The sequence below is a fragment of the Mesocricetus auratus genome, unplaced genomic scaffold (assembly GCF_017639785.1).
Source record: "Mesocricetus auratus isolate SY011 unplaced genomic scaffold, BCM_Maur_2.0 Super-Scaffold_4256, whole genome shotgun sequence".
Lineage (NCBI taxonomy): Eukaryota > Metazoa > Chordata > Mammalia > Rodentia > Cricetidae > Mesocricetus > Mesocricetus auratus.
The window spans coordinates 28843094-28870799 of NW_024429182.1; the positions used below are offsets into that span (position 1 = coordinate 28843094).

At 38.2% G+C, this 27706-nt stretch overlaps 1 protein-coding gene across 2 annotated transcripts in view; it reads left to right on the top strand.

Moving 5' to 3' along the window:
- Nucleotides 1-27706, top strand: part of Prkg1 (protein kinase cGMP-dependent 1) — a 1145204-nt gene that overhangs the window by 50930 nt on the left and 1066568 nt on the right. Inside the window, exon 1 of one of the 2 annotated variants that reach the window (XM_040745622.1) lies at nt 25508-26963. The exons of the other annotated variant lie outside the window; for it this stretch is intronic. Coding sequence (XP_040601556.1) covers nt 26653-26963 — 311 coding nt within the window. The 5' untranslated portion in view covers nt 25508-26652. Of the gene's footprint in view, nt 1-25507; nt 26964-27706 lie in introns of those variants that run through there. 2 annotated transcript variants of the gene reach the window in all.

Here is a 27706-nt window from a genome sequence, read left to right on the forward strand (position 1 = left end):
AATAAGTATATAAATTTTATTTAAATTAGAAACAATCTTATTTTACATACCAATCCCAGTTCCCTCTCCCTGCCATCCTCCCATATCCCCAATGACTCCCACATCCCATGACCCATCCACTTCCCAGGGAGTGGGAGGCCTTCCATGTGGGACCATTAATATCTGTCAAGTCATTTGGGGCAGGGCCTAGGCCTTCCCCTGTGTATCTAGGCTAAGAGAGTATCCCTCCATGGGAAATGATTTGCATAGTCCTTTTGTGCACTAGGGATACATCCTGGTTCCAGTGTCAGAGGCCCCATAGACTTTCCAGTGCTCCTAGCTGACACCTGCGTTCAGGGGGCCTGGTTTGGACCTGTACTGGTTCCCCAGCTGTCAGACTGAGGTCCATGAGTTCCCACTTGCTCAGGTCAAGTCTTTCTGTGGGTTTTCCTAGCATGGTCTTGACCCTTTGTTCGTTTTAATGTATACTGTTTACAATTTTAAGAGTATTTAAATTTCTTTGGTGAGCCCTTCAGTTCTAAATACGAAGTGTCTTTTCTTTGAAATTCCTCAAAATTGATCAGTCCTTGACATTTTACATGAAAAACAAACACTACTTAATCCACATTCTAACTTTGCAGTTAGCACATTCTTGAGGGCTAAGAGAAATCCATCTAGGGATAAGATGACCTCAAGGTAGTATTAACACTGACTCACATGAGTAAATTCAATGATATGAAAACATTTGCTACAGGAAAATGGTTACTTAAATGAGTTACTATTGTTGGTAAAAAAAAAACAGGAAACAGTGAATTATGCTGACTTGAAGTATTGGAAATGGTTAATAGCAAAATACATATGGAGTTAATAATATGATAAAAATAAAAGACAACAAATCCATCTAAAAAATTATGTTCGTTCTAAAAACATCTCAATGAATAGATTTAGATTTCTTTTTCCAGAGTTCCAGTGCGAATGGTCAGTGTTGGGTTCCAGGCATTTTATTTCTTTTCTGCACCAAGGGTAGTAAATCAAATGTAAAAATATGACCAGAGATAGTATTTTTGGAAAAATCAAACCTCTCCTGCAACAATCTGCTCTGGAATTTTCTTATTAATAACCAGAGTGTGCTTGGTGTGCCAGATTGCACTGTGCAGGCTTTCCCACGGACAGCGACCCGTTTCAATGTTCTTTTCTTGAACACATAAACAGATGTGCACACATTCTTCTTTTTGCCATTTTATTTACTCAGAAGCTTTCCATAGAAAGTTTTCCAAATAAAGCACTGAATTCAGAAAAAATTATTCAGAATGCAAATGTGCCCATTTGTCTTGATTCACCCAGCTTTAGCCCTAGCTCACATTCCACAGTCCACATTGCTAAGGTGTAACACACACATACCTCTGTCTAGTATAAATAATCACAGTGGCCCAAAACCTAGAAAATAGCTCTTTCTGAAAATCACTTTTATCACTGAATACTTGACTGTTCTGTCTGTGTTCAATTTTGATGTCTCTACCTGTGATGAGAGATCTATCACCAATTCAGGTAATTTTCCAGTGTTTTTTCAACTTGTGTGGTAAAGGTAGATGACATTTCAGTCTTTCAGGCTGACAGACTTTGGATGACTTGTATGAATAACTCGTAGACGCTGTTTTAAAAATCGTAAAAATGTCACTTTTAGTTAATTGTTCCCTACTGCATTGTAAAGCCAACTCCTAATTCCAGATAGTAATTTCTGTGTCCTTGTAATACTAGGTATGTGCTATGATAGGTCTACATATAAAAAGTTAGTGGCACATCATGTGGCTGTAAGACACATATTTTGGCACTGCATTCATTCTGGAAAATTGGAGATTGTGTGTTCTTCGTGGTTAGTTCCTTCTAGTAATCTCTGTCCCTGGCAAAGCCATTTTTTTGTGTATCCTGAACCAGTCAGATCTTTAGAGGCACATGCTCTTCATCTCCCCCCCCCCAGTTATCACTAATATGACCATGTAGAGGCTTTCCATATAACAACAATCTGATAATACTTCAACTTTTCCAAATAATGAAAAACTCACTTTATTTTATAAAGGTAGCACTGACATCTTGTTACCTTAAGGGATAAACTATGCTAAAGTTCACCTTAAGTTTTATAATCAGAGGGCCACACAACATGATGACATTCAGGATTTTTTTTAACTTCTGAGACATTGTAGAACTGAAATTTAGGAAAGTTGGTGGTTTGTGGATTTGTGGATTGGCAACTGACTGTTCTCAGCCTCTCAGTGAAATGGTTATTTTTAGCTGCTGCTCTAGTGTGTTTTGCTTTAGGTTGAGTCCAACTTACAGTTTTCAAAACTGAGTACTGTAAAATGATGTAACTAAGTAGTTCTATGACTCCTGAAACCAATTTTTTTTTCATAGAAAAGTTCTCTTTTGTGTAGTAGGAAATACCTTTCTGTTTTATTTTGAGCCATAACATTTTACCAAGTTCTGGCTTTGAGACAGTCCCTTGTGTTAGACTAAACCAAACACACACACACACACACACACACACACACACACACCACAACATACATGCAAACACATGTCTTCACTAAGTTTTCATAGAAAAAATTCTCACAGAGAATTCTGTCTTTGGAGAACATGTTCCTATGTTGTTTTTGAAATACAATCACATAGAAGGCATCCAAGTGCCTCCTCCCTGATGACTCACTTTCATGGTACCAGAATGTGTCATGCAAGTTTCCAAAGGAGGGAAGAACCCAACAGTCCTATCCAACTTAGAAGCCTATGAATCAGAACAAAAACCATCAGAACATGATAACCCTAAGCATGCAATAGTGGCACACATACCTTGGTGGTAATCAACAAGTCTCTAGTTGGACTACCTCAACAAGAGGGAAATCATATCCTGTACTGGAAACCTCATTAATTACCCAGGGCTAGTGCAGTCATGGATCTTGGAGAAGAATGTAAAATCACCACTTTACTAAACCAACATAATCCTTAACTATATGCTCAGTATTTGTCCTTACACCCACAGAAAAATCTAGTCCTCACCCCTCATCAGGAAACTTCTCTTTGCAACAGAGATCGCTACAGAGAATCACAACCAGTCAAAATGCAGAATTGTAGAACCCAGTCCCAGTGGTTCATTTATAAAATTCCTCAGTCCCTAAGGCTCAGGGAACATTGAGGAAGAGGAGGTAGAAAAATTAAGAGCCAGAAGACCAGGGAACTTGCTGTGAGGTTGTGTTTCCTAGTGCTTTCAGGAGCTGCTCTCATAAAGTCTCACTAACATGACTGCCTAAATATGAGCTGGACAAGACAGCAACAATAGTCCTGCCGAAGTGGATGGGAGAAAGCTCACGAAGACTCAGCTCTACAGAAAGAACTACAGGAAACTAAGCAATACTGAGAGTGGAAGAAGTACTTTTCCTTAGGGAAGAGAATACCAATTGGTTAACCAGTCCTGAATGGTTATCCCTGAAAATGTACATACAAGTAACATTATACAGACTGAGAAGGTTGTGTTTAGGAATATGATACACACACACACACACACACACACACACACACACACACACACACACACCACTACCACCACCACCACCAAATAGTGAAAAAAGAGGTCATGAATTTGTAAGAGAACCAAGAGGTCTATAAAAGAGGGCTGGGAAGGATGAGAAGGAAAGGAAAAAATGAAGTAAATGTATTATAATGTCAAAAATAAAAGAAAAAATTAGAGTTATGAAACTATAAGTAGAAGAATAAAAACAAAAATAAGTTCCTTAAAGTGATTATAACTCCAAACTTGTCTTATGTTCAATACCTGGTTTAACAGAAAATTAAGTATTGTCAGAGGGGTTGATGGTGAATGTGTGTGTGTGTGTGTGTTATGTGTATTAGTTAATTTATGCCGTGAATAGATGTTGTAACCTAAGGGAGTTGGCTCTAGAGCTTTAGTGTATTAAAAGTGAATAAATCCACATTATGGTGACTGGCATTATAATTTTACATGTGTATAACACCCTGAGAAAATGATGGTTTGACATCAATGGAAGAATGAGTTTGGCTGATAGGCATATCCAAATGTGCTCAGACTGGATACTGAGGTTTTATTCTCCAAAACTACAACTGTGTGAACACTGAAATATTGAAGCATCATATTATAACTATGAATGCAATGGTCTGGACTCAAACATTCCTAGGTTTGAGGTCCAGGATTTGAATTCACTATGTGGCCTTTAGCAGATGACTTAAATATTATACATCTCACTTTTCTCACCTTCCAAATGAGGATAATACACAATTGACAAGTTCACAAATTTATGAGCCTTGGGATTATTTATGGAAAGCAGTTGGGACTGTATTTTACACCCATAGGTATAATGGAGTATACTATACTAGCAAGCATTTGATAAATAAAATATTTTTCAATACAGTTGCAATTGTGATTTCCTTTATTTCTCCCTGCACCCTGGATCATAACTTAGTTTACTTCCTTTATTTCTCTTTGCACCCTGGATCATGTCCAGCTGTCTCATTGTCCCACTCTTCTGATTTAGGGGGTTCTCAGAAGCAGCATTCATTGCCCCATGGTGTGCACTGCCAACTGAGGGTTCATTAGTCCTCCATGCTGGTTTTGGCTTGAATTTCCTAGAGTTCTTCCTTTCCACATTTCCTGACTAAATGCTCTTCAAAATCAGAGTTGGAGAAGTGGGGCATGACTGATCCTTTTTTTGAATTGATTTGAAATGCAAATAACGACTCGTCCTCCTTCTATTAAGTGATTTTCATAGTCACTGTTTTATTGCTGTGAAGAGACATCATGATAGAGGAAATTCTTGCAAAATAAAGCATATGGCTGGTGTCATGCTGGCAGTTTTAGGGGGTCAGTTCATGATCATGAATGGGAACATACAGGCATGGTGCTGGAGAAGTAGCTCAGAGGTTTATATCCAGATCCACAGGCAGCAGACAGAGAGAGACTGGGTCTGGCACTGGTTTTTGAACCCTCAAAGTCTACCCCAGTGACATACCTCTTCCAACAAGGACATAACTCCTAATTCTTTCCAGACAGTTTTCCTAACTTGGGGCCAAGCATTCAAACATGTGAACCTCTCTGGGAGCCAATTTCATTCAAATTACCACATATACCACTGTAATTCCTCCAGGGCACTGGATGCACTGTAATTTTTATCAATGTAGAATTGTCATGGTCTAGTATTTTAAGGCAGTGATAGATAGACGAGTCAACAACCAGAAAGTCATTAAACATATTCTGTTTTGATTTTTAAAACATTGCAAAGGAGGGCCGGGCGTTGGTGGCGCACGCCTTTAATCCCAGCACTTGGGAGGCAGAAGCAGGCGGATCTCTGTGAGTTCGAGGCCAGCCTGGTCTACAAAGTGAGTTCCAGGACAGCCTCCAAAGCCACAGAGAAACCCTGGCTCGAAAAACCAAAAAAAAAACAAAAAACAAAAAACAAAAAACATTGCAAAGGAGTTGATTTACAAATTTCATTTTCTTCCTCAAATTTCTTGCTTTTTACATACTAAAACTGTTATTTTCCTTTCTCCGTCCTATTTCCAATTACATTTTGGTGACAATTCCACTCACTTATCTTCTTTCATTTCTCCCTTTTCTCTCCTCTTAATTCTGTGCCACATCATGGTCCAATAAAAGTCCTTTTCTAAAATGCTGGTGGGACAGGAATTCTTAACTGACCGACTCATGTGTCATATAGTTAGCACCTACTGTGCTGTCACTGAGCACAGTTTCTTAGAGGCCAAAAGGAAAGGTCTTGGGTATTGAGTATGGACACAGGCTACTGAGCTTACAAAGGGCAGCAGTTGTCCAGCCAGGGCTAGGCAGGATGTAATTGGAAGAGAAGCCAAGGACTGGTTCTCATCAGGAAGAGATAACTTTAAGAGCTTCCTAGGATCCAGGTGTTTGCTCTCTGTTTACATTTCACACACACTTACACAGCAGTTTCAAAATGATTACTTGCAAAATGTTTACTTTTGGGAGCAAATTAAAGTAGCTATCGAAGAGTGAATATTCTCAAGAGTTATCTTTGACTATCTTTTCCCTTTTCCACACCAATCTCATAGCTTGATTACACATTCAGTACTGTGCTCTCTTCCAGGCCTGCCTTTGACTTCACTATGTAATCTCCAGTTCATTCAACACCATGCCAGGGGATTAATTTTCCTAAAACACATTTTTGGTCATGGGCACTTCTTATCAGAATTTAGAATCCTTTCTAACCCTAATTGTACATAGCCTGGGTCAGTCAGTTTGCCCAACACTTTTGTTTGTCTTCCAAGATATCTTCTACCTACTCCCTTCTCTGCTCTCTGTAGCTCCCATCTAATTAAAATGAACCCTTTATTCCATGTCGGCTTGCTTTACACCTTGTTAAAATATACTATTCCAAACTCTATAAAAATCTCTCTCTTCTGCATACCCAGATCCTATTTTATCTTTTTGCAACCTTTCACTGTTATGACCTGTTCATAGACTTGGTAGCTATACAAAATAAAATTCAGTAGTATTGGACAATTGTCACTTGATAAAACAAATGAGGCTTTTCTTTTAAGTATTCTTAGTAAACTGTAAGATATCTGATAAAAGGTCATGAAGTGGAAAGTATTTCTATTAGTTAATATTTAAATACACACCAGTATAGCTGAAACTTGGATCAGGACGCAGAACTTTGACAGTACCCAGAAGGCCCTCTCCTCTCATCGCCTGATGGTCAGCTACATTTTATCCATTCAGTATATACTCATTTATGCTTGCTTCATTCCACTGAGTATTGTTTGTGAGTTTGTTTATGGCAATATTCATTAGTTTGTCTTGTCATTTGCATTTTATTATATATAAACACATGTGTGTGTTTTCTTATGTTGGTGAACATTTGTGTTGTTCTCTATTAAAGGTACTATGAATCATGCTGCTTCAACCATTTTCACACGCTTTGTTTGGTAACAATATATTTGTAATTATCTTTAGTATATCCTTTGGATTTGAGTTTATAGGATATAAGATTTCTGGATACTAAATTAAGTATATCGTGTCTCCTAAGACTTCGCAAGGGGTTATTCTAACTGCACCCCTTCTTGTCAGGCACACAGTCTCATTGTTAATAAGTCAATATTTGCTGTGAACTTTTCATTCTTAGCCATTTTGATAAGTATGTAAATTGTGGTTTTAGTTTATATTTCGCCAATGATTAGAGGAATGAATAATTTTTCATGTTCACAAACAAAATTTCATCTTTTATGAAATATCTATTCAATTATTCAACTGACTGATCTACAGAATTGCCTTAGTTCTGAGTTTGGAGATTTCCACATATATTCTCTATGTAACAAGCCTTTTGCAAATTGAACATATGTAAAATTATTTCCTCCTACTTTGAACTTTGCCTTTTGACTCCTGGTATTACTGTTGGTGATCATTTTTTCTTTTAAAATATAAATTATTTTTAGAGGAGATTTTTTCTTTTATCATTTTTATTTTAATTTTAAATAGCTTGTTTTACATGTCAATCCCAGTTCCCTCTCCCTCCCCTCTTCCCGCACTCCCCTTCCCCCCCCAGCCTCCCACCCTATTGCCAATTCCTTCCACATAGGGGATATCTAGAGTCTGTCATTTCACTCTGGGTAGGGTCCAGGCACTCCCCTAAGAGTCCAGGCTGAGAGAGCATCCCTCTTTGTGCTATGGGCACACGATGACTGTTTGTATTCCAGGGATAGACACTGATCCACTGCTCAGGGCCCCATAGGTTGCCCAGGCCTTCTCGCTGACACTCACATTTGGGGGGGTCCAGATCAGTCCCATGCTGGCCTCCCGGCTGTCGGTCTGGGGCCCAAGAGCTCTCCCCTGTTCAGATCAGCTGTCTCTGCTGGTTTTGCCAGCCCATTCTTTGCCAATTTGCTCATCACTCCTCTCTCTGTCACTGGTTTCCTTGGATTCAGTTCAGTGCTTAATTGTGTGTTTGCCTCTGCTTCCATTAATCACTGGATGAAGGCGCCCGGATGGTTATAGACATCAAGTTCATTATCAGGAATGGGCATTCGAGGTGGTTAGAGGAGATTTAAATTAGAAAAGTAAACTAGAAATTACAGAGATGGCATTAAAGATATCTATAAGAGGATGACAGTATCCAAGTTTGACTTTGAAGAAATAAAGCACAAGAAGAATGACATTTATGGAGAAGACTAACAGCAGTACATATTATATAATTATGACAAACTTAAAATTTGGCAAATAACGTATATTATATGAAATCAATATTGCAAGCCCCCTTTTATGATCAAAATGGAGATTGAAGAGTGCTATACCAGTGAATACTCCGTCCCTTCACTTTAGAATATCATGTATTAACTTGTTTTCATGGAATGGCTAGTCAGAATTGGTTGTTTCTGTTTAATGTAACCAGAGCAGCTTTTTTAAAGTGAAGGAGCTGTTCTAAACAAATACTGATATTGATAGAGAGCTTGATACATTTCTTGTATCTTTTAATCAGTGTAGCCTTTGCAATTGTGTTGCCTCTGCTCAAGAGCTAGATCTATATAATTTGTGCTATCCTGATATTGGGACTCCAAATTGAATCCTTTGGTTTGGGAAAATATTCAGAGTTTTCTCTATTTTGTTATGTCAAGTATTAAAGCAGGGCCCAAATAGTAGCCACATATTTTGTTTATGTGGGTGTAACTTCTAGCCAAAGTTTAGACTTACGGAGTTGTTTGGAGGAATCCAGTATGCAGTATTTTAACTTCCTATAATTGCTGAGAAGGGGAAAGGAACCTTATGTTAAGCAGGTAAAATTATAGAAGCACCTTTTATCCTAGGTATAGTCTCTTCAATGGCCAAGCTGCAATGCAGTATTGATTTGACAGAGCCTTGATTTCAATGATGTCTGTTTCAAAATGGCTCCAAATGATTTTCTGTACTGCAAAATAAAACCAAACTCTGGAAAAAAGAAATTACAAAGATTTCTCATATATCTTTAGGTGGCATATGAGCAAGCCTCCGGCAATACCAATATTTTCTTTCAAAAGATATTTGAATGAGTGTATTTAAATCTATTGCCATATTCTCATGACCTTAAATCTGTAGGCTACAATAGAGTTCAGCTTGGTGTTGTATGTCGTATGCATAAAGATACATATTCACCCTGACTGGCTTTTCCCCCTTAGAATAAATGCCATTTGTTTCTTGCTTCAGGTGTCCTTACTCTAAGCTAGTGAATACACTTTCCTGTGTTATGCCTCAAAAGATTTACTATTTTATCTCTCATATTTACATCTATAATTTACATGTACTGAATTTTGTAGATGATATGAAGACCCAAGATTTATTTTATAAAATCTATATATTTAGTTGGTGAAGCACTGTTTATTGAAAAGATTTTACTTATATAGTGTCATGATGGTTGTAGATTAAATGACATGTGTATGCACAGATCAGGGCACTCTAATGTATTGATGGATTTGTTTATCCGTATACTGCTACTGCTCTTTGCTTGCGTTTGGCACATAAATATGATTTTAAACTCTAAAGTATTAGCTCTGCATTTACTCACCTTGCCAAACAAATTCACTTAGTGGTTCATCTGTAGTGCTAGGTATACATTTATGTACTATTTTCTAATATTTAAGCACTTTTATTTTTCTTATTTTGTTCTGAGATTCAGAACCTTAATTAAATGATAAACAGAAATGATATTGTGGGAATCTATTTCTTTTTGTGATGCCAAATTTATAGGTGGAATCAAGCATTTTGCGATGAAGTGTAAGTTTTGTTTCAGATTGTGTGCCTGTGTGTTCCTATAAGTTATATTTCTTAATGATCCAAATTTTAAAGACTCTGAAAGTATGAATCAACTCTGTATATCATTTTGTGTCCATTTAGATAAACATTATTACTGATTTATTGTTTAATTCTTCTACAAGAAGACATTATCTCAGTCCTTTAAAATTTGTGATACCTGTTTTATGGCTTAGCATACAATTTTAAATTTTAAATATTGCCTATGTATTTTGAAGAAAGTGGCATGTTCTACATTATGGGGATGCAAAGTTCTAATGTTTAAGTTAGGTCATCTGTTCTGTATAAGGCTTGAATCGTCTACACCATGGATATGTTTCTGTCTGTTAGTTTCATCAGTTATTCCAAGAGTTTAATTATAATCTAATAAGATGACACATGTCTGTCTATTCCTAGTAGTACAAAATTTTCCTTTATATTTTAAGGCTGTTATCCAGCATATCTAATGTGTATTTTAATTATTTTACATTAAACCAATATATGTATTATTCTGAAATCTCTCTCTTGATATCTAGTGAGGATTTTTTTTTCACTTAAATTCCTCCTTATGGGGAGGGTCTAGGCCCTGCTCTGGATGAAATGACAGACTATGGACACCCCCATAGAGGGCCTCACCCTCCTGGGGAGATGAGGGGATATTGGGGGGGTTGGTGGGAGGGCATAGGAGGAGGGGAGGGAAAGGGAGAGAGACCTGGAATTGACATGTGAAGGAACTTTGTTTCTAATTTAAATTTAAAAACAAAACAAAATAAAATAACATAAATTCATCCTTGTGTTTGCAGCACACCAGTTTTCCTTGGGTTTTTATTTGGTTATGTCTCCCCCACTTTTAACTCCACATCTTCCTAATTCCTTAAAATATTCTATCTTGAATGATAGGTAGTAAATTTTAATTCAATCAGCTTTTGTCTAGTATTTCATCTATTTACAGTAGTTTTACCAATACTTAGACTTGGATGTAGTATAGTGATTTGTGCTACTTGTTTTAATGTTGTTTTTCTTTCTTATTTTCTTCCCTTTTAATTAATAATCTGTCTTGAACAGTCAGCTTTCTCTCCATTTGTCATTACATATGCTTTGTGTACATCTTGTATTAAATCACAAAATTAGTAAAAGTAGAAATAAAATACCAATTTTATTACTTACAGAGTGCAATGAGCAGGTAACACTCGGTATTGTTTCTTAGATTACTGTTGTAAAGTGTTACTATTGTCCCGTGTACTGATAAACTTATACAGATTTAGCCTATCTTTGTCTTTCTCGGATACTTTTCCCCCCTTAAATCACATGCTTTCTTGTATGCCAGTGTTCTTTCTACCCAAGGAATGTCCCCTAGTGTCTCTGTTAGTGTTGTTGGTTTGCTAACAGATTCTCTAGGTTTACTTTTGGGAAAAGAATTTGATTTTGTTGTCAAGCCCTAGTCTTGTCATATGCAGATCCCTGGGAGTTTCAGTTCTGTCAACTCTTTGAGGGTTCTAGTCAATCACCTTACAGCGTCCATTCTTTTACTCAAAAAGGTAGCTATCATTTCATTGTTGCTTCACTGAAGTTAATGGGTATTTTCTTCTGTCTGTTAGGAGTTTTCTCTCTCTTTGATAGTAAGTAGTCTCTGTCTTTTTGTATCTGTCTCTACCCTTCTCCTTAGGCCTGCCACTCCCCTGTCTCCCAACCTCACCCCGTCTGTGTGTGAACATGTACATGCCTGTGTTTTGTATTTACAGTACTAGTGGCTTACAGTGTTTGATCTGTACTTACAATTTTTAACATGTTTTGGAGCATCCCTAGTAGTGAATCCTTCAGGTTTTGACTTCTCCCTGCTCTTTTTTGTTCAGTTTATTTTGGTACTCTAATTATATGTAGGTTAGCCATTTCCTATGACACTACCTTTCATATTCCTTTTTAAAATTCTGTTTCTGAAGTATTTTTTCTATTTACATATTTATTTTTGAGATAAAAATCTTATCAAGTAGCCAAGACTAACCTGGAATCCACCATGTAGCACAGGCTGTTTTCAACTCATACTAATCCTTTTACTTCAGCCTCCTGAGTACTGGGATTACAGAAGTATATCACCACAGTTGTTCCGGCTCTCCATTTGGTATAGTAATTTGCTTTGGACTCCTCTTCTAATTTACCTATCCAGTTTTCTACTGCTGAACTCTATAACAGTTGCTTTTCTTTTACCAGTTCTAAAATTCCAATTTAATTTTTTCATAATGTCCTTTTATCCACTAAAACTAACTCTCACCTTTCAAACATGGTTTTCACAATGGCTTTAAAACTTAGACAGGTTCTAATCTCAGTTCCTCTAACACTGCCTCTATTGGGAATGTTTGTTTGTCTGTTTCTGGCAATAGAGCTGAATGTGTGACTGGTTTGACTGAACCTTCCTTGCTTGTGAAAAAATCACAGAGATGGGTTGAATCTGGACACTGTCCCTTTTCTTCTGGAGGATCTACTCTTTCTTTTGACAGGCAGGAACAGTGGGGTGCTTCATCTTGACACAAGTATGCACTGAGCAGATACAGGGAGATCTAGAGAGGCCAGTCTAATAGGGACAGGATTTTTAGGAGTCAACTTTTAGGACCCTTAAAGCATTGGAGCTATCATTTGTCCCTGTATTCGCCCTTTAGGGACAATGCTCAGCATCTCAGTGGTTCAGACCCTAATATGTATACAGTTATTTCTAGTGTTCTGAGTTTCTGTGAATGGTGAATGGTACTCAGTGGGAACTGAGTCCACTCAGCTCACCTGTCAGCTCCCGGTTCTTTGTGATATTGACCCTCCAATGCCTTTCAGCTCCCGGTTCTTTGTGATATTGACCCTCCAATGCCTTGTTATTTGCCAGTTTTCCAGTGCCTCACTTTGACTCATTGTACATCTTTTGTTTTTACTTGGTGAGTGTGTGTGGCTCATTAACAGAGATCCATTACTAGAGAAACAACCTTGATAAAATCTGGATAATATCCAACAATGTGAGATGAACTCTCACCCTGAAATCTTGTGGGGAGGGTCTAGGCCCTGCCCTGGATGAAATGACAGACTATGGACACTCCCATGGAGGGCCTCACCCTCCCTGGGGAAAGGAGTGGATAATGGGGGAGTTGTGGGGAGGGCATGGGAGGAGGGGAGGGAAAGCCAGAGGGACCTGGAACTGACTTGTGAACCAACTATGTTTCTAATCTAAATTTAAACTTAAAAATAAAAAAATTAATAAAAAATCTGGATAATTACTTACTTTGAATAAAAAGTCTAGGGTTTAAGAGAAAATGCAGATAGGCTATTATCCTAGATTTAGGTATATTAAATATTGAGAATAATAAAAGGAACTAAACCCCAGCTTTCTAAAGTATAGTTTTAGAGACTAATCAGTTTTTTTCCTGATATTTAATTGAAAAAAAAGTGGGCAAACTTAGTAAAGTATTCAGTTTTTGACTTGAATAAATTGAGGTCTTTCTCTGTTTGGACCAATGCTTAAAAGATGGTTAGTATCATCAGTAAGGTTGTAAAGTGACAGTACTTTGAGCTACATTATCTAGTCACAGCTAACTATATAAATGGCATTTTTATTGCACCACTGAAGGAAATTTAGGAGCTCTATCTTAAGTTTTTCAGCACATTCCCAATAATGTCAAAGGAAACTATTTTGATTTGTCTATTCCTTATTTGATCAACATTTTAAACAAATATGTAGGGATTTGCTTGATGTGGAATAGAAAATTTGGACAGTAGAGGGTGCAATTGTACCTTAGTTCTGTATTTTGCCTGTTAGAAATTAGCTATTTAATGACTAACAAAAATGTGAAGAACGTGTTGTTCGCTATATACTTTTTGTGGAAGTGTATTTAAAAATGAACTGTGTAAATAAATGTACATTTTAAAATCATGTAATACTTTAATTTTGTACTTTAAAAGTGACATATCTTAATTAGAAATTAAACAATAATTAAAAATGAAAAAATGTGTTTTCTGTGTAGGAGGAAAGTATAGATGCTGTAGATTCATAAGATAATTTTCTTCATAGCAACTAAATATTATTATTCATATGTATTCCCCCTTCAAATGTTGCTTTAAAAAAGAATATGCAGCGAAAGTATATGATGCTAAGAGATTCTTATATTCAACTGTTTGTTTCCACTCAGGTTTTTCCAATGATCCAGAAGTTTCTTACACTTGCAAATCAAAAACTGACATTACCACTTAAACAGTAAGGCAAATACATACGTGTGTATTTTAGCTTCATTATAGAGACATGTGGGGTTTAAGTATCAAAGCCTTTAAGGCTTGTCCCAAGATTTCTCTCTTATAGATAATTATAGTAAAACTGAAGAATTTTATCAGCCTCTTTCCCACTTTTAAAGATGAACAGAAAACTTTTGACCTAGGAAATACTGCTTGTTTAACGTCCGCACAGCATATAATTGTCGTTTGATTAAATTGAATGGCTATTTAACACAGTGTTACAGCTCTAGAGGTATCACCAACATTCGAAGGCATCAATGTTCAGTTGATAATGGTGGTAATATTATTATTTTATTGGGAGGAATAAATCTGATAAGAGACAGACCCCTCTCCTCTGTATTTTAAAAACTGATGGGGAATGAAAAAATATTTAGAGAGATACATTTGCTTCTTGTATATATGTTTGCTTGGAATCTTTCTTCCTTCTGAACTTCCAAAGTTGCTATAAATGAACTTCCAAAGTTGCTATAAATGAAATGATCCCATGGGACACATGGGTTGGTTACTGATCACTGATGTAACTAGTCTGTTAATGGGAAGTCCCTGATTCCAAAACAATATCATATGACATAATAGTTTTGGAAAGTGGTTCATGTTAAGAAGCACTACTCAATGAGGCTAACTCCTACATAGCCTTTGAAGGTGAACCTGCAACTGTGGAAGAAATAAGATTGGTATTGATCAATGACTAAGCCATGAAGGTGCCAGTAGACCACAAAGGCAGTGTGCCATTAGCCTAACAAGAAATATGAGATCACGGCGATTCAGTGTGGTAGAGAGTTGTCTTGCTGTAATCTGGAGAAATGGTTGGATATAGAGAAGCATTATTTTCTAGAAAAATTCCAAGGCAAAAAGAAGAAACCACAGTTATATACATATCTTAAGCAGCTAGTTCTGTAGTTCAACATGTGATGTCTGAGCTTTTTATTCTGAAAAAGAAATAAACTAAGGCCCTAATATATGTGGTTTATTATTCAGCCTTTGATATATATCATTTATCATACATTTCACCATATAACAGAAGAATTGTCTCTTTACCCACCTTTCTTGGTAGATGATATTGATTTTCATTAATTTATTCTTTTCTTTATTTTCTCAGTGCAATTGACAAATACATAGATAGGATCTCATGCTAGATGTTGGTGAACAAAATAGGTAGAGATCCTTGCTTTCAGGCATTTTCAGTCTAATAGGAGAAGTTACTTATTGAACAAATATCCACACTACATGCTCATGTGTCACGGTAAGTGCAACGGTAGGGGAAATATCATGGAATGATTCGGAAGAATTATAGGAATAACTATCTAAAGTGAGACCTGAAGAATGAAATTATTGAGGTATTGAATCAAAAGAAGGTGTTTCTTGGGAGAGAAGAGAATTACCATTGAAAAACATGGAAATACTAAGATGAAATTGCTCAGTGCTTGGGCACTTGAAACCCAAAAGGGACAATATAAGGATTATATAATTAATTGTTAACCAATTACTCTCTTAATTTTGATATCATGGTAATTTTTCCTTTAATCTATTATTTTTTTAATTTTTTAAATTTAAATTTGAAAGAAGCCTGCTTCATATGTTAATCCCAGCTGGGATTGAATCTATTCTTAACACAGCCTCATTTTAAACAGATATCATTTGATAGTAGCTTGAATGGCAGTACAACTCCTGTTTTTCTGTCATGAAACTGGCTGTGGCTATCTATTGAGGAAATTGTGGCTGTAAGAGGGGATGTTGGTACTTAGTGGTGTTGGTGGGACCAGGACTTCATGCTCTGATTGCAGACACTGCTATACATCCAGAAGCCACAAGGAATCTCAGAAGCAGGGGAGGTGCTTAGAGTTTGTACTTGGTTGTCTGTCTTTTTGACAGTTGAGTTTTATGGAACCTGGGTGGTTTAATACACTTTGAAAAATGTTTTAATTTTACAAACTTTATTATAGGAAAATTTACTCATAAGTAGAAACATTACATGCCCAAACTAACGAGACTCAAAGTTTATAAAAACAACTCAGTGAACTTTTACACAGTCAGCATAGGAATGCAAATCATGAGATTTCACATTAGATCTGAAATATTCATTTACTGTGTTCTTTTTGGTGAACATCATTTTCATATATTTAAAAATAGTTCTTTAAAAATATTAATGACTCACTATCAGTCATATGATTGCAGGGCATCAATCAACTCATAACATGTGAATTAGGAGTTCTTGATGCCTTCACAGAGAGCTTCCAGGGTGCTACAATCCGTTTCTTAGATGTTTGAGACAAACTTGATTTTTCTTGCAATAATTATCTTTTATATTTCAATGACTTTAAAGCCTTTGTAGTGGGCAGAGGGTTGAGCTGTATCTAACGAGGAGTAAAAAGTCATTGGGATGCCTCTTCCCTGTTAATATCTTTGCCAAAGAGGGTGAAGTATAAATAATTTGTGTGTGTCTGCCTCCTTTGCCAATCAGCTTTTACCAGAATGTAGAATAGTCAGTACAGCAGCTTTCCCTTTCTCTCCACAGTGTCGTGGGTGTGTCTGTCAAGCACAGTCTGGGACACAGGCACAGACATACACTGCAATTTTTTTTTATCATCACATGGAGTCACATAGTAGCACAAAAAGCTCCCTGTAATTAGAGACCTGGGTAGACTTTTCAAAGACTTTAAAAATATTTTATTTTCTATATCAGATTGAAATGATGTAAGTTATCCCCAACAGAAGTGATATAAATTATCCCCAATGACTTTTATTTACTAAGAGAAGTAAGATAGGATTTTCATGTGAACCAAATCAAGCTTCTGTGTGTGGTAATGCTAGAAAGGCCAAGTAAAAAGTCAGCACCACTACAAACACTGCCTCAACCGAAAATAATCCCAAGACTTCATGTAATTATATGAAATTAAAAGGCTTCTGTGAAGCCGAAGAAACTGCCACAAAGTGAAGATACCATCTACAGAATAGTTAAAAAACATTGTCAAGTATATATTAGACAGATAAATATCTAGGATATATTAAGAACTGCAACATTTGTTTCACCAAAACCATTACCCAGTCAATAAACAAGCATGTGAGCACATAAAAAATTCACCAAAGAAGAAATACAATGTTCAATAAGTACTTATACATTGTTTGATGTTCTCAGAGAAATGCAAACCAAAGCTGAAGATTCCTTTTATACCAGTCAGAATGGCTAACATAAAATGAAGCAAATAACAAGAAATACTGGCATAGGGAGATAGAGACACTTACTCACTGTTGGTGGAGGTGAAAATGTGTGCAACCACTGTGGAAATAACTATAGAAGGTTCTCTCTCTCTCTCTCTCTCTCTCTCTCTCTCTCTCTCTCTCTCTCTCTCTCTTTCTCACTTTTTTTTGATTTTTTTGAGACAGGGTTTCTCTGTAATCTTTGGAGCCTCTCCTGGCACTTTCTCTGTAGACCAGGCTGGCCTCAAACTCACAGAGATCTGCCTCTCTCTGCCTCTCGAGTGCTGGAATTAAAGGTGTGCACCACCAAGGCCTGGTGAGGGTTCTCAAAAAAATTAAAACAGAGATATCATATGGCCCAGCTATACCACCACTCAGTATATACCCAAAGTGTTCTGACACATGATACCACATATATACTATAAGCATTCATGCTTACAGCTGTACTTTTCCACAACATCCAGCTTAGATGCCTATTAACAGATTAGGTAAAATAAGAGTGGCATTGCACTAACAGAATGAATAAGCAAATGCAGTACATAAACTGAACTGAATTTTACATAGCCAAAAAGAAAAATTAAATTATGACCTTTGCAGAAAAATGGATGAATTGTATATTGTGTGAATAAACAAGACTAAGAAAGACATGAATAAATAAAATAACCAGACTGATATCGGGGTTCAAGCTTCAAGATGAATATCAGAAGAGCAAAGCAACCAGCCACTAGATTCTCACCTCTAACTCAGGCTGAATGGGCTGAATCCTGTCTCCAGGAGCTCTCACCAAGTCTTAGACTGTAACCTTTCCTCAGTGTGGTTGGAGAATGAATGCCTCATACTGAATACTGAAGACTCTTCTATCTTTTATACCCCTCTAGTGCTGAGATTAAAGTCATGCGATCTGTTACTCTTTTACACTGATTCAATCTCATGTGTACCTGGGTAATCTTGAATTCAGAGAGATCTGTTTACCCCTTAATCCTGAATGCCACCACCTCCTAGCTTCTGGCTGCTGGGATTAAAGGTGTGTTCCTGGCTTCTATGGCTTGTGGCTGACTTTGCTTTCTAAATCCTCAGGCAATCTTTAATAAACCATAAATAATATATCACCACATACTACATGTTTTTCTTATGTGGAACCTATTATATGTATGTGTGTGTGTGTTTCACATTGTGCTCACACATGCTTGTGTGTGTGTGTGTGTCTCTGTAGTATATGCAGGAGAGAGAGATATGAAACTAGGAAGCAGATCATAGAGGGGAGTAAGAGATCTTAAAGTAGGTGATGGAAATAGAGTCATGAATGTGTGTGACAAGAAATTAGAAAGCTAAGGCCAAGCAGTGGTGGGTGACGCATGCCTTTAATCCCAGCACTCAGGAGGCAGAGGCAGGCAGATCTCTGTGAGTTTGAGACCAGCTGGTCTACAAGAGCTAGTTCCAGGACAGCCCAAAGCCACAGAGAAACCCTGTCTTGAAAAACAAAAACAAAACAAAACAAAAAAATAAACAAAAAAGAAAAGAAATTAGAAAGCTGGACTATAGCAGAGAAGACAACCAGCTGCAGAGGAACAGTCATCATGGGGGACAGTAGTTAGTGAAGGGAATGGATGAGAACAAAATATAATGAATTATACATATCTATAAAATTGTCATAATGAAGCCTATCACTTTGTATGGAACCAATTATTAAATAAATATGATGAAAGAATATATTTTACTTTCATATAGCATGAGAAGATGGTGGTTAGTCACCCATATACCACTAATGATAATTAAGGGGTACCCAAATCATAATACAGATGAAAAGACACTATATGCCTAAATGTGCTAAAATAATGTACAGAAACACATAAGATAAATGAATTTTTGTAAAAATTTTGTTAAGATAGAACACCTTTGATGAGTGTGTCACAGGTCAGTCAGTTGAAACTGTCATATTCAAGCCTGCTTCAGTGGCCCACTCTTGTAACCCTAGCGCTGAGAAGGCAGAGGCAGGAAGACCAAGTGTTTAAGGGCAGTCTTGGCTACACAGTGGGTTCCAGGTCAGCCTATCTCAAATAATTATTTAAAGTACTAATTATTTTGAGTACCACCAAGATCATCACTAGGATTATTTGCAAGAAATGGGAATAAATATGTAATTAAATACAATTCACCAATTTCTTTAAAAATCAAACATAAAACCTTCACTGTGCTGAGAATTGGGTCTGGCTCCAGACTTGACTTGGGTGAATTTTCTCATTCCCTTGCCTTTGGGTTTGTCCAGAATAGAAACTAGGATGGTGAGCTGAGCAATCTTGATGCTCATTCTGGATAAAAACCCCATGATAAACATTATTAATAAAGACTGAAAACACCCCCTTTTCTTCAAGATGGAGTGGAGTTGTGGGGTGTCTGATCACAGCAGATGTTGCTGCCATTTTTTGTTTTAACTTTGAGGAAATGTCTAGCCAAGAACAGACTGAACTCTGGATCCTCCTGCCTCAACCTCCTGGTCTTGTGTGTGAGAGTGTCAGTAAATGAAACCACACAGTGAATACAGAATACTATTAAATTGGGCATCTGCCTGCCTTCTGAGAGGATCCTTCTGTTGCCCACAGAGGCAGATTCATATCAGTGCAGAGGTGTAAACACACACATTTCTCAGAGTTCTCTTTTTCCCTAGCAAGTGTTTTGAAGCTTCACTGGTCATCATTTCCACTTAAAATGGGTGGGTAGTCAACATCGATGCGTTCGTGAGGAAGATTAAATTTTGACTGCATTATATTCTATGGAAAACTTGGATGAATTTTCCACATTAACTTCCTTAGTCTGATCTTTGAGGAAAAACATTCTTGTGTAATGAAATGATTCAAGACAGACACAGAACATACTGCAAAAACACAAAAGAGTGAAAAAACCCTCTTGTTTATTCTTTTGGCACACTGAAGCTAGGCAGTGCAGATTGCTGTTTGGGGTATTCTTTATGTGTGAGAGGAATAATACACATGTGCCTGTGCTCATGGCTGAGTGTAGGTTTGTGTGTGGGTGTGTGTGCTTGTATGTGGAGGCTAGTATTAGACAAGGAGTGTCTTCCTCTATTGCCTCTATCATCTTCCATCTTTTTTTGTTTGCTTGTTTGTGGTTTTGCTTTTGCTTTTGTTTCTCTGTGTGGCATTCCTAGCTGTCCTGGATCTCGCTCTGTAGACCAGGCTAGCCTCAAACTCACAGAGATCTGCCTGCCTCTGCCTCTGGAGTGCTGGGATGAAAAGCATTTATCACAACTGCCTGGCCATCCACCTTATTTTTTAAGACACGATGTCTCAATTAGCCTAAGGCTCACAGACTGGATAAAGATTGCACAAGACCAATTGGATAGCAAGTCCCAGGGATCCTTTTGTCCTCACCTGCCCCATGCAGTGATGACTGGCCCGTGCAGTTTTCCACGGATATAGGTGCTGGAGATCCAAACTTGGATTTCCATGCGTGTCTGGAAAGTACCTTAATAGCTGAGCCATGTTTTCAACCCTGCCTTTAGTAGATGTGTACACGTCTGCCTTGTACATCTGAGACATTGATTTTATGAGCATTCTTCATATACCAGATTAAAAGTCTGTGCTTTGCCAAATTGAGGTCTTCAAGATACAAACCAGATCAGAAAGTAGTTATTGAATATATTTTCTAAATGTGTCGTTAGGGTAGGTAACTGGTAATTTTATAGTTGCAAATTCACACGTCGTATGAGATCTAGCCTGGAGCTTCTACCCTGTTCCAAGAGTGACACTCTCTTAAGTATCAGGTATTTATCTTGCCTCTGAAATGGAATGATGTCCATTTATTCTCACAGGTTAGTGCTTCATTTGCTTCTCAATAGAAACATGAATTTATGAACATGCATCTGAGATGATTGTATGAAAGTCACAATATAAAAGTTTCCTTAATCTAAAGTGAAGGGATGCTTGCCTATCTGTTAAGTTAATGAGAGTGAAAATAGCTTTGGAGTTTCTAAGTCTGTTTTGTCTGCGACCATTCTTCCTCAATTTCCTCTTTCACAATTGCAGGAAATTCTCTTGGCTTAATTCAGTCATTTTATGTGCTGATCAAATATTAATTCACTGGTCTATTTTATTTCCTACTGTCCATCTTCAGTACTTTCCTACCTTAATAATGGCAATGGGTTCACTAGTAAAAAGTAGATTTTCTTTACTTTAAATTTAGACTGTCAAGACATCCAGAAGAAAGCTAGCCAATTCCTGCCAGCCATTAAGGACAATTTAAAACAAAAACAATAACAAAGGGAAAATACTAACCACAGAGTTATGCTCTCTCAGGTCACTTGATATCAAACCTGCTTTCTTAAAATTTAAAAGCAAGAGATATGTTTATTCATCATCATGACATAATTTAGAGTTGCAATCATATAGTAAAAAACAAAGAAGTTTCCCTTTGTTTTCCAGTTCCTGACATGTTGCTTTTTGAGATTCTGGGACAATTAGTCAGTACCACAGGGATTCTCAGAGTTTTCAAAATTGTAACATTTTAAACACTTTTCTAACAGCCTCTAAACTCATAATATGGACAGCTAAAATTCTTATTTTAAAGAGCAAAACAAAGTTCACTACTAGTTATAAAGAACTTCATCCTACTGGGATGTTTGATGAAACACAAAATTTAAAGTTCAGATTTTCCAGCAAGGTAACAGGCCCTCATGGAATTACACATGGGCACTGCCCATTAAGGACTAACAGGAAATATTTTAGAATATTTTGTGGAAAATATTAATACTTTAAATCAGGAAACTATGTAGATTTCATATGCCAGAACCACTGAAGTGGAATGGAGGTTGTAATTCATTAACCCCGAATGGGAGACATTTGGATGTTGCAAGGCAGGCCTGGAGAGATGGCTCAGAGATTTAGAGCACTTGCAGAGGATTTGGGCTGGTTCTCAGTTCCCACACTGTGGCTCACAACCATACCCCCAGTTCCAAGGGATCTCAGGTCCTTTTCAGACTTCTGTGGGCATTGTACATGCATGTGGTACTCATACAAATTTCTATATATGCAGGAAAACACTCATGCACAGAAAAACAATAGAACAAATAATTTGAAAAAATTATAAAAGGTGTTTCTGTGAATGAACTTTTGACTTTTTGGAGATCATTTCACTATGTATTCCAAGTTAGTTCAGAACAAAAGGTCCTTGTGCCCTATCTCCCAAGTACTGGGATTACAAGCAAGTACTTGACTTAAAAAAGTATTTTAAATTATGTTTTATCCATTTTATGATTTCCATTTGTGAAGAACACAGTCCTTTTCCTCTTAAAATCTTCTCCTTTTGGCATTAGAAATGTACAGCTTACTAATGAGTACATAAAGAACATTCATTCTTTTAGTGCCTGGGTTTTAATAAAGACTGCTCTAGCCTAAGGTCCAACAATAACTTACCACCATTTTGAGCCGTCGACTATGAGGATACATTTTAGCTAATATCAGGCATGACACTAATTCAGTATTAAGTGCTAAGCACATTAGCAATTTCAATGCAATGCACTATGGCTTTCCAAGTCACTGAAGGAAGAAGGTTTTTTTTTTTTTTAAACCATCAATGCCTTTTTTTTTCTCTTCTTCTCTTTTCCATGCAGAACTTACTATTTGAAATAACATTAATTTAAAACAGTTCAACCATTAGAATTGTTGCTTATAGCTATTTAGATATATACTAAAATTTTTATTTCAATTTTAATTTAGTTTAATTTTATGCCTGTGTGTGTTTTGCCTGCATGTATGTGAGTATACTGTGTACATGGCTGGTACTCATGGAGGATAGAAGAGGGCCTCAGATCATTGCAAGCTACTGTGTGTTGTTGAAAATTGAGCCCATGTCCCCTGGAAGAGCAGCCACTGAACTTAACCTCTGAGTCATCTCCCTAGCCCCTAATGTAGATTCTTTATAATCAACTATCTCTCCCCAAAGCAATCATAAGACAAATTTAATTCTATGAGGAAATAAAAGAGTGAGTGCTCAAATTATTGTGCTTAATTCATAGGAAACCAATGTTGATTGTTTCCAAAAAAGCAATAAACCAAAAGAGACACCTTTATAGGCCAGTTCACCACCATCTTAAGGTCTAGCTTCAGGGCAGCTTCTTCTGACCAGTGAGAATCTCTGCATTCATGTGTGCATACTGAGAGTCACAAACACAAATGAACGCAATTTTTAAAAAAAATATTTTTAAATATTTACTATGGATGCAGAATAAAAATAGTTAATCTCTTGAAAAATAATTTTCAGGACCTTGGTATTTCAAATAAAATTTCTTCCTAGCATTGGTCAAGAACAATACCAAAACAAAACAAAACCTTATCACTTACAATCTAAACAACTAGCCAAAACCATGCTTGAACAAGTTAATTAAAACATTCATTTGAGGGTCAGCGAGATGTGTTAGTGGGTAAAGACACATGCTAAGCCAAAGGAACTGAGTTCAAACCCCCAGGACTCCTGTAGTGAAAGGAAAGAAATAACACCTGTGAGTTGTCTGTTGCTCGTCCATGTCATGTGCACCATGGTATATGCAATTCCTAAAAAAATCAGTTTATAATATTTATCATGATCTTACTTGTTACAGAGAAAATCTCTGAATTCTAAGTTTTGCACAAAGTTATAAAGGTCTTGGGAGAAATTCAATATTCTCTGTAATAAAGGCAAATGTAACAATATATCCTGTGCCTTGAGCCCTTTTCAAAGTCAAGTCATTTGAAATCAGCAGCTCTTTTCAACTGTTTACTTTCTTTGTGTTTCTTGCAGCAGACCCCTGATTTCTAAAGTCAGATCCATCATGGAATACTTTTTGAATTTTGAGAATTTTATTTTAAATGAGACTGTGACCAGCATTCATGCTATAGTTTGTGGGTAGTTCTCTTACTTAGGAAAAGTATACAGTTTAGCATTGAAAAACCTCATTTTGATAAAAATCCTGATTATTTTATGGCTTATGTGATGTTTTATACATACTTTTTGTGGGGTAGGGAGCAATTCACTACTTTTTTCTTCCCTTCTTTTTCACATAGACAAGGTTTTTTACAAGCAAGGCAGTATGTTCCCTCTCTTCTGCGGTAAGACATTAAGTAACCTCATTTAATCCTCAAGAATGACTGAAAATACAGTTTTCTTATCTATTGCTTCTTATACATTTTTAGATGTAAACTTCTGGCATTTTAACCCCCAAAATAAATCTATAAGAAAAAATAGCATGAAACATTTTTCCCAGGGAAGAAGAGTGTTCCCACAGGTTAACTAAAGCTGGACTTTTGCCTGGGAAGAGGAGATTGTCCCAGAAGAATGCTGCTCAAGGATACCATTCATCATAAGACGTCACAGTACTTCCACTCAGTTGACTTTTAAGGAAAACAGCAGCAATTCAGAACTCTTATTTACTGCTATCTTTTGAAAATGTTTCATGTCCTGTGGACTTTTTATATCGCATTCTGAAGCAAATGTACTTCAAAGCTTCCTGCTGGAAAGAATGAACATGATGTCATCTATAGAGAGAATTAAATCACAGTCTTTGTGGAAAATGTGTAGAGTTTCATACTCCTTTTATTTGTGCCTCTAATTACCAAAAAGCATACTTGAAAATAAGAAAGAAAGGAAGGAAAGAAGGAAGGAAGAAAAGGAAAGAAAAGAAAAAGTAAAAGCTTGTTGATATGCCAGTGCCTAGTTTTTCTTTTTCCTGTTTTGTAAAGCTCAGATGCAGAAAGCCATGTGCTTAAGGGAACAAGTGAGCAATTTTTTAAAAAAAGATAGATTTGTGTCCTTGGCTAATCTGAGATTCCAGGCAGTAGTTGTGTACTGCAATTTGGTTTTAATGTATTTTCCATCTCTTTTGTTTAAGTGTTAAAGGGTGGACAGATAGAACACTGAGAATTATAACAAAGAGTGTGGAAGAACAGTAAATTAAAGCTCCTAATTTAAAAAAAACTGTAAATTTGGAAGAACTGATGAAGGTTTAATTAACTATCAGACACTTATATAAGCATTAAATAAATATTTTGGGCGTTCTAAATAAGTGTTCCCAAGATGAAAGACCAACTCTTGGACTGATAGATTGCCCCCCTCCTTTCCAAAATTTTAGCCCCCACTGAGAGGGCCTGTGTGTGTGTGGAGAGAGAGAGAGAGAGAGAGAGAGAGAGAGAGAGAGAGAGAGAGAGAGAGAGAGAGAGAGAGAGAGAGAGGAGGGTACAGTGCAATTATAGCTCCTGTAGTTTTCCCATCAGTTTTCGATTTTACCTCTTCTCCAAAGTTGGCAAAGATCCCTCATTAACTGCAGGGCTGCCACTGAAGTAGCATTTAAAAGATATGGTTCCCTTTCTGCAAGAATGTTTTGGAACTCCGCTGTGATTTTTAAGCCCCCACCCACTCCACCAAATCCAGCAAACGGAAGAAGCCAGGCCTCTAGTGAACCATTCAGTAACTGATGCTAGCACAAATGGCAGGGACCAGGGAGCAGCTGAGAGGCCTTCTGCGGCCCGAATTCGTTTGGGATTTGGCCTTTGCTCCTAGAAGATTGCATTCATCTGAGTTTGACCAGTGCAGAAAATGGGAGACTAGGAGAGTGGGAGGCTTGGTTGGGGGAAGTCAGACACCCCACCCCTAACCTTCCTAGATGCCAGGGGAATCCCTCCCAGGCACCTTAGCTCTCACGTTCGGAGAAGGCAAGTTTCTTTACAAGCTTTAGACACCTGTATGAGGCGCTCCAGGTGGAAAGGGTGGCTTGAGGGAAGCCAGAGCTCAGTTACAACGCTTTCCTTGAGAGGCTGCGGTCACAATCCCTCCAGAAGTCAGAGCTGTTAGCATACATAGTCCTTGCTGCCTAGCTCCACATTCTGGAGCCAGAGCCCGCTTATGCCTCTCCAGTTTGCTCCCGGTCCTTTCCCTCCCACCTCTCCACCTCCAAAGTAGCGCTCCAGCCTTGCTCCGCCCGCACAGCCCCAGCGCCCCCGAGCTTTATCAGGCTCCCCACACACATCGCTGGCTTCCTTTAGCACCCTGCTCTGGTGACCCTAGCTGAGCAGCCACCTCCTCCAAGCCCAGGTCCCCTCCTCCCGCCCGCGGGTCACTGCGCCTCCAGGTTCTGCTCCCCCAGGCACCGCGGCGCCCACCGCCTTTCAGGTTCATCCTGGGCTGGACCTGTTTTGCTCATCTCTAAGCCCGGAGAAGTGGAATCTGCACACTGAAACTCTCGGTGGCTGGAGCGGCGGACTGGGCATGCTCAGAAGCCAGGTTTGGCTTTGGTCTCAAGTCGAAGGAAGCTTTTGCACTCGCAAGGCAGCGGCGACTTTAGGGAAAGTTGATACGAGAGGGGAGGAAGCCCCAAGACGCGGAGCAGCGGCAGGAAGGAGCCCCCGGCAGCCCGGAGGAGCATGGGCACCCTGCGGGATTTACAGTATGCGCTCCAGGAGAAGATCGAGGAGCTGAGGCAGCGGGATGCTCTCATCGATGAGCTGGAGCTGGAGTTGGATCAGAAGGACGAACTGATCCAGAAGCTGCAGAACGAACTGGACAAGTACCGCTCGGTGATCCGGCCCGCCACCCAGCAGGCGCAGAAGCAGAGCGCCAGTACCTTGCAGGGTGAACCGCGCACCAAGCGCCAGGCGATCTCCGCGGAGCCCACCGCCTTCGACATCCAGGATCTCAGCCACGTGACCCTGCCCTTCTACCCCAAGAGCCCACAGTAAGCAGGGTTACGCGCCTGGGTCCATGTGTCGCTCTGGCGGTGGGGAGCTGCGGGTCTCTGTATTGTCTGTCGGCCCCTGCCCCTCCCGTTTGCCATGTCTGTCCTCATCCTCAGAAATGTCTCATTTTCACGGCACTTCTTGAGGGGCTGTGCACGTTTCTCAGGGCCAGACTCCTTGCACATCCGTGTCTTTGTCAGATGCCAAGGTATTTTTAAAATATACATCTACGTTCATATATGCCACCTACTGTACATAGAGTTTGGACGCGCCCCAGGTGTGTGTCTGACGGTGTGTGTGAGTGACTGTTGAATGGAGGAATCAGAACCCCATTTTTCCCAAAGCCCCAGCCAACCTGGCCAGCCGGAAAATCCTAACCGCAGGCTCATCAGACTGAAATGAAATGCGTTGATATTACCCTGACTTTCCACGCTCTTGTGGCTCTCCTGGATTTTCCTACATGCCGCCGGCACTTCACGCTGGTACCGTTCAAACCTGATGTTCTGTCACCATCAAAGTGTAAAAGAATAATTCAATATACATGTATAAGAGAAGATTTTTTTAAAATTTGAGTTGGATGACATTTGCAATCCATAAATGGAAGCCTAGTCTGTTGATTCTTAAAAAGAAATGTTTTCTTAATATCCGAGAGAGACTATGACTTGTTTTTCTAAAAGAATTCTCACATGATTACTAATAAACATTTCCCTAGAGGGCTCATGTATTTTCAGGGCCAGTGTGG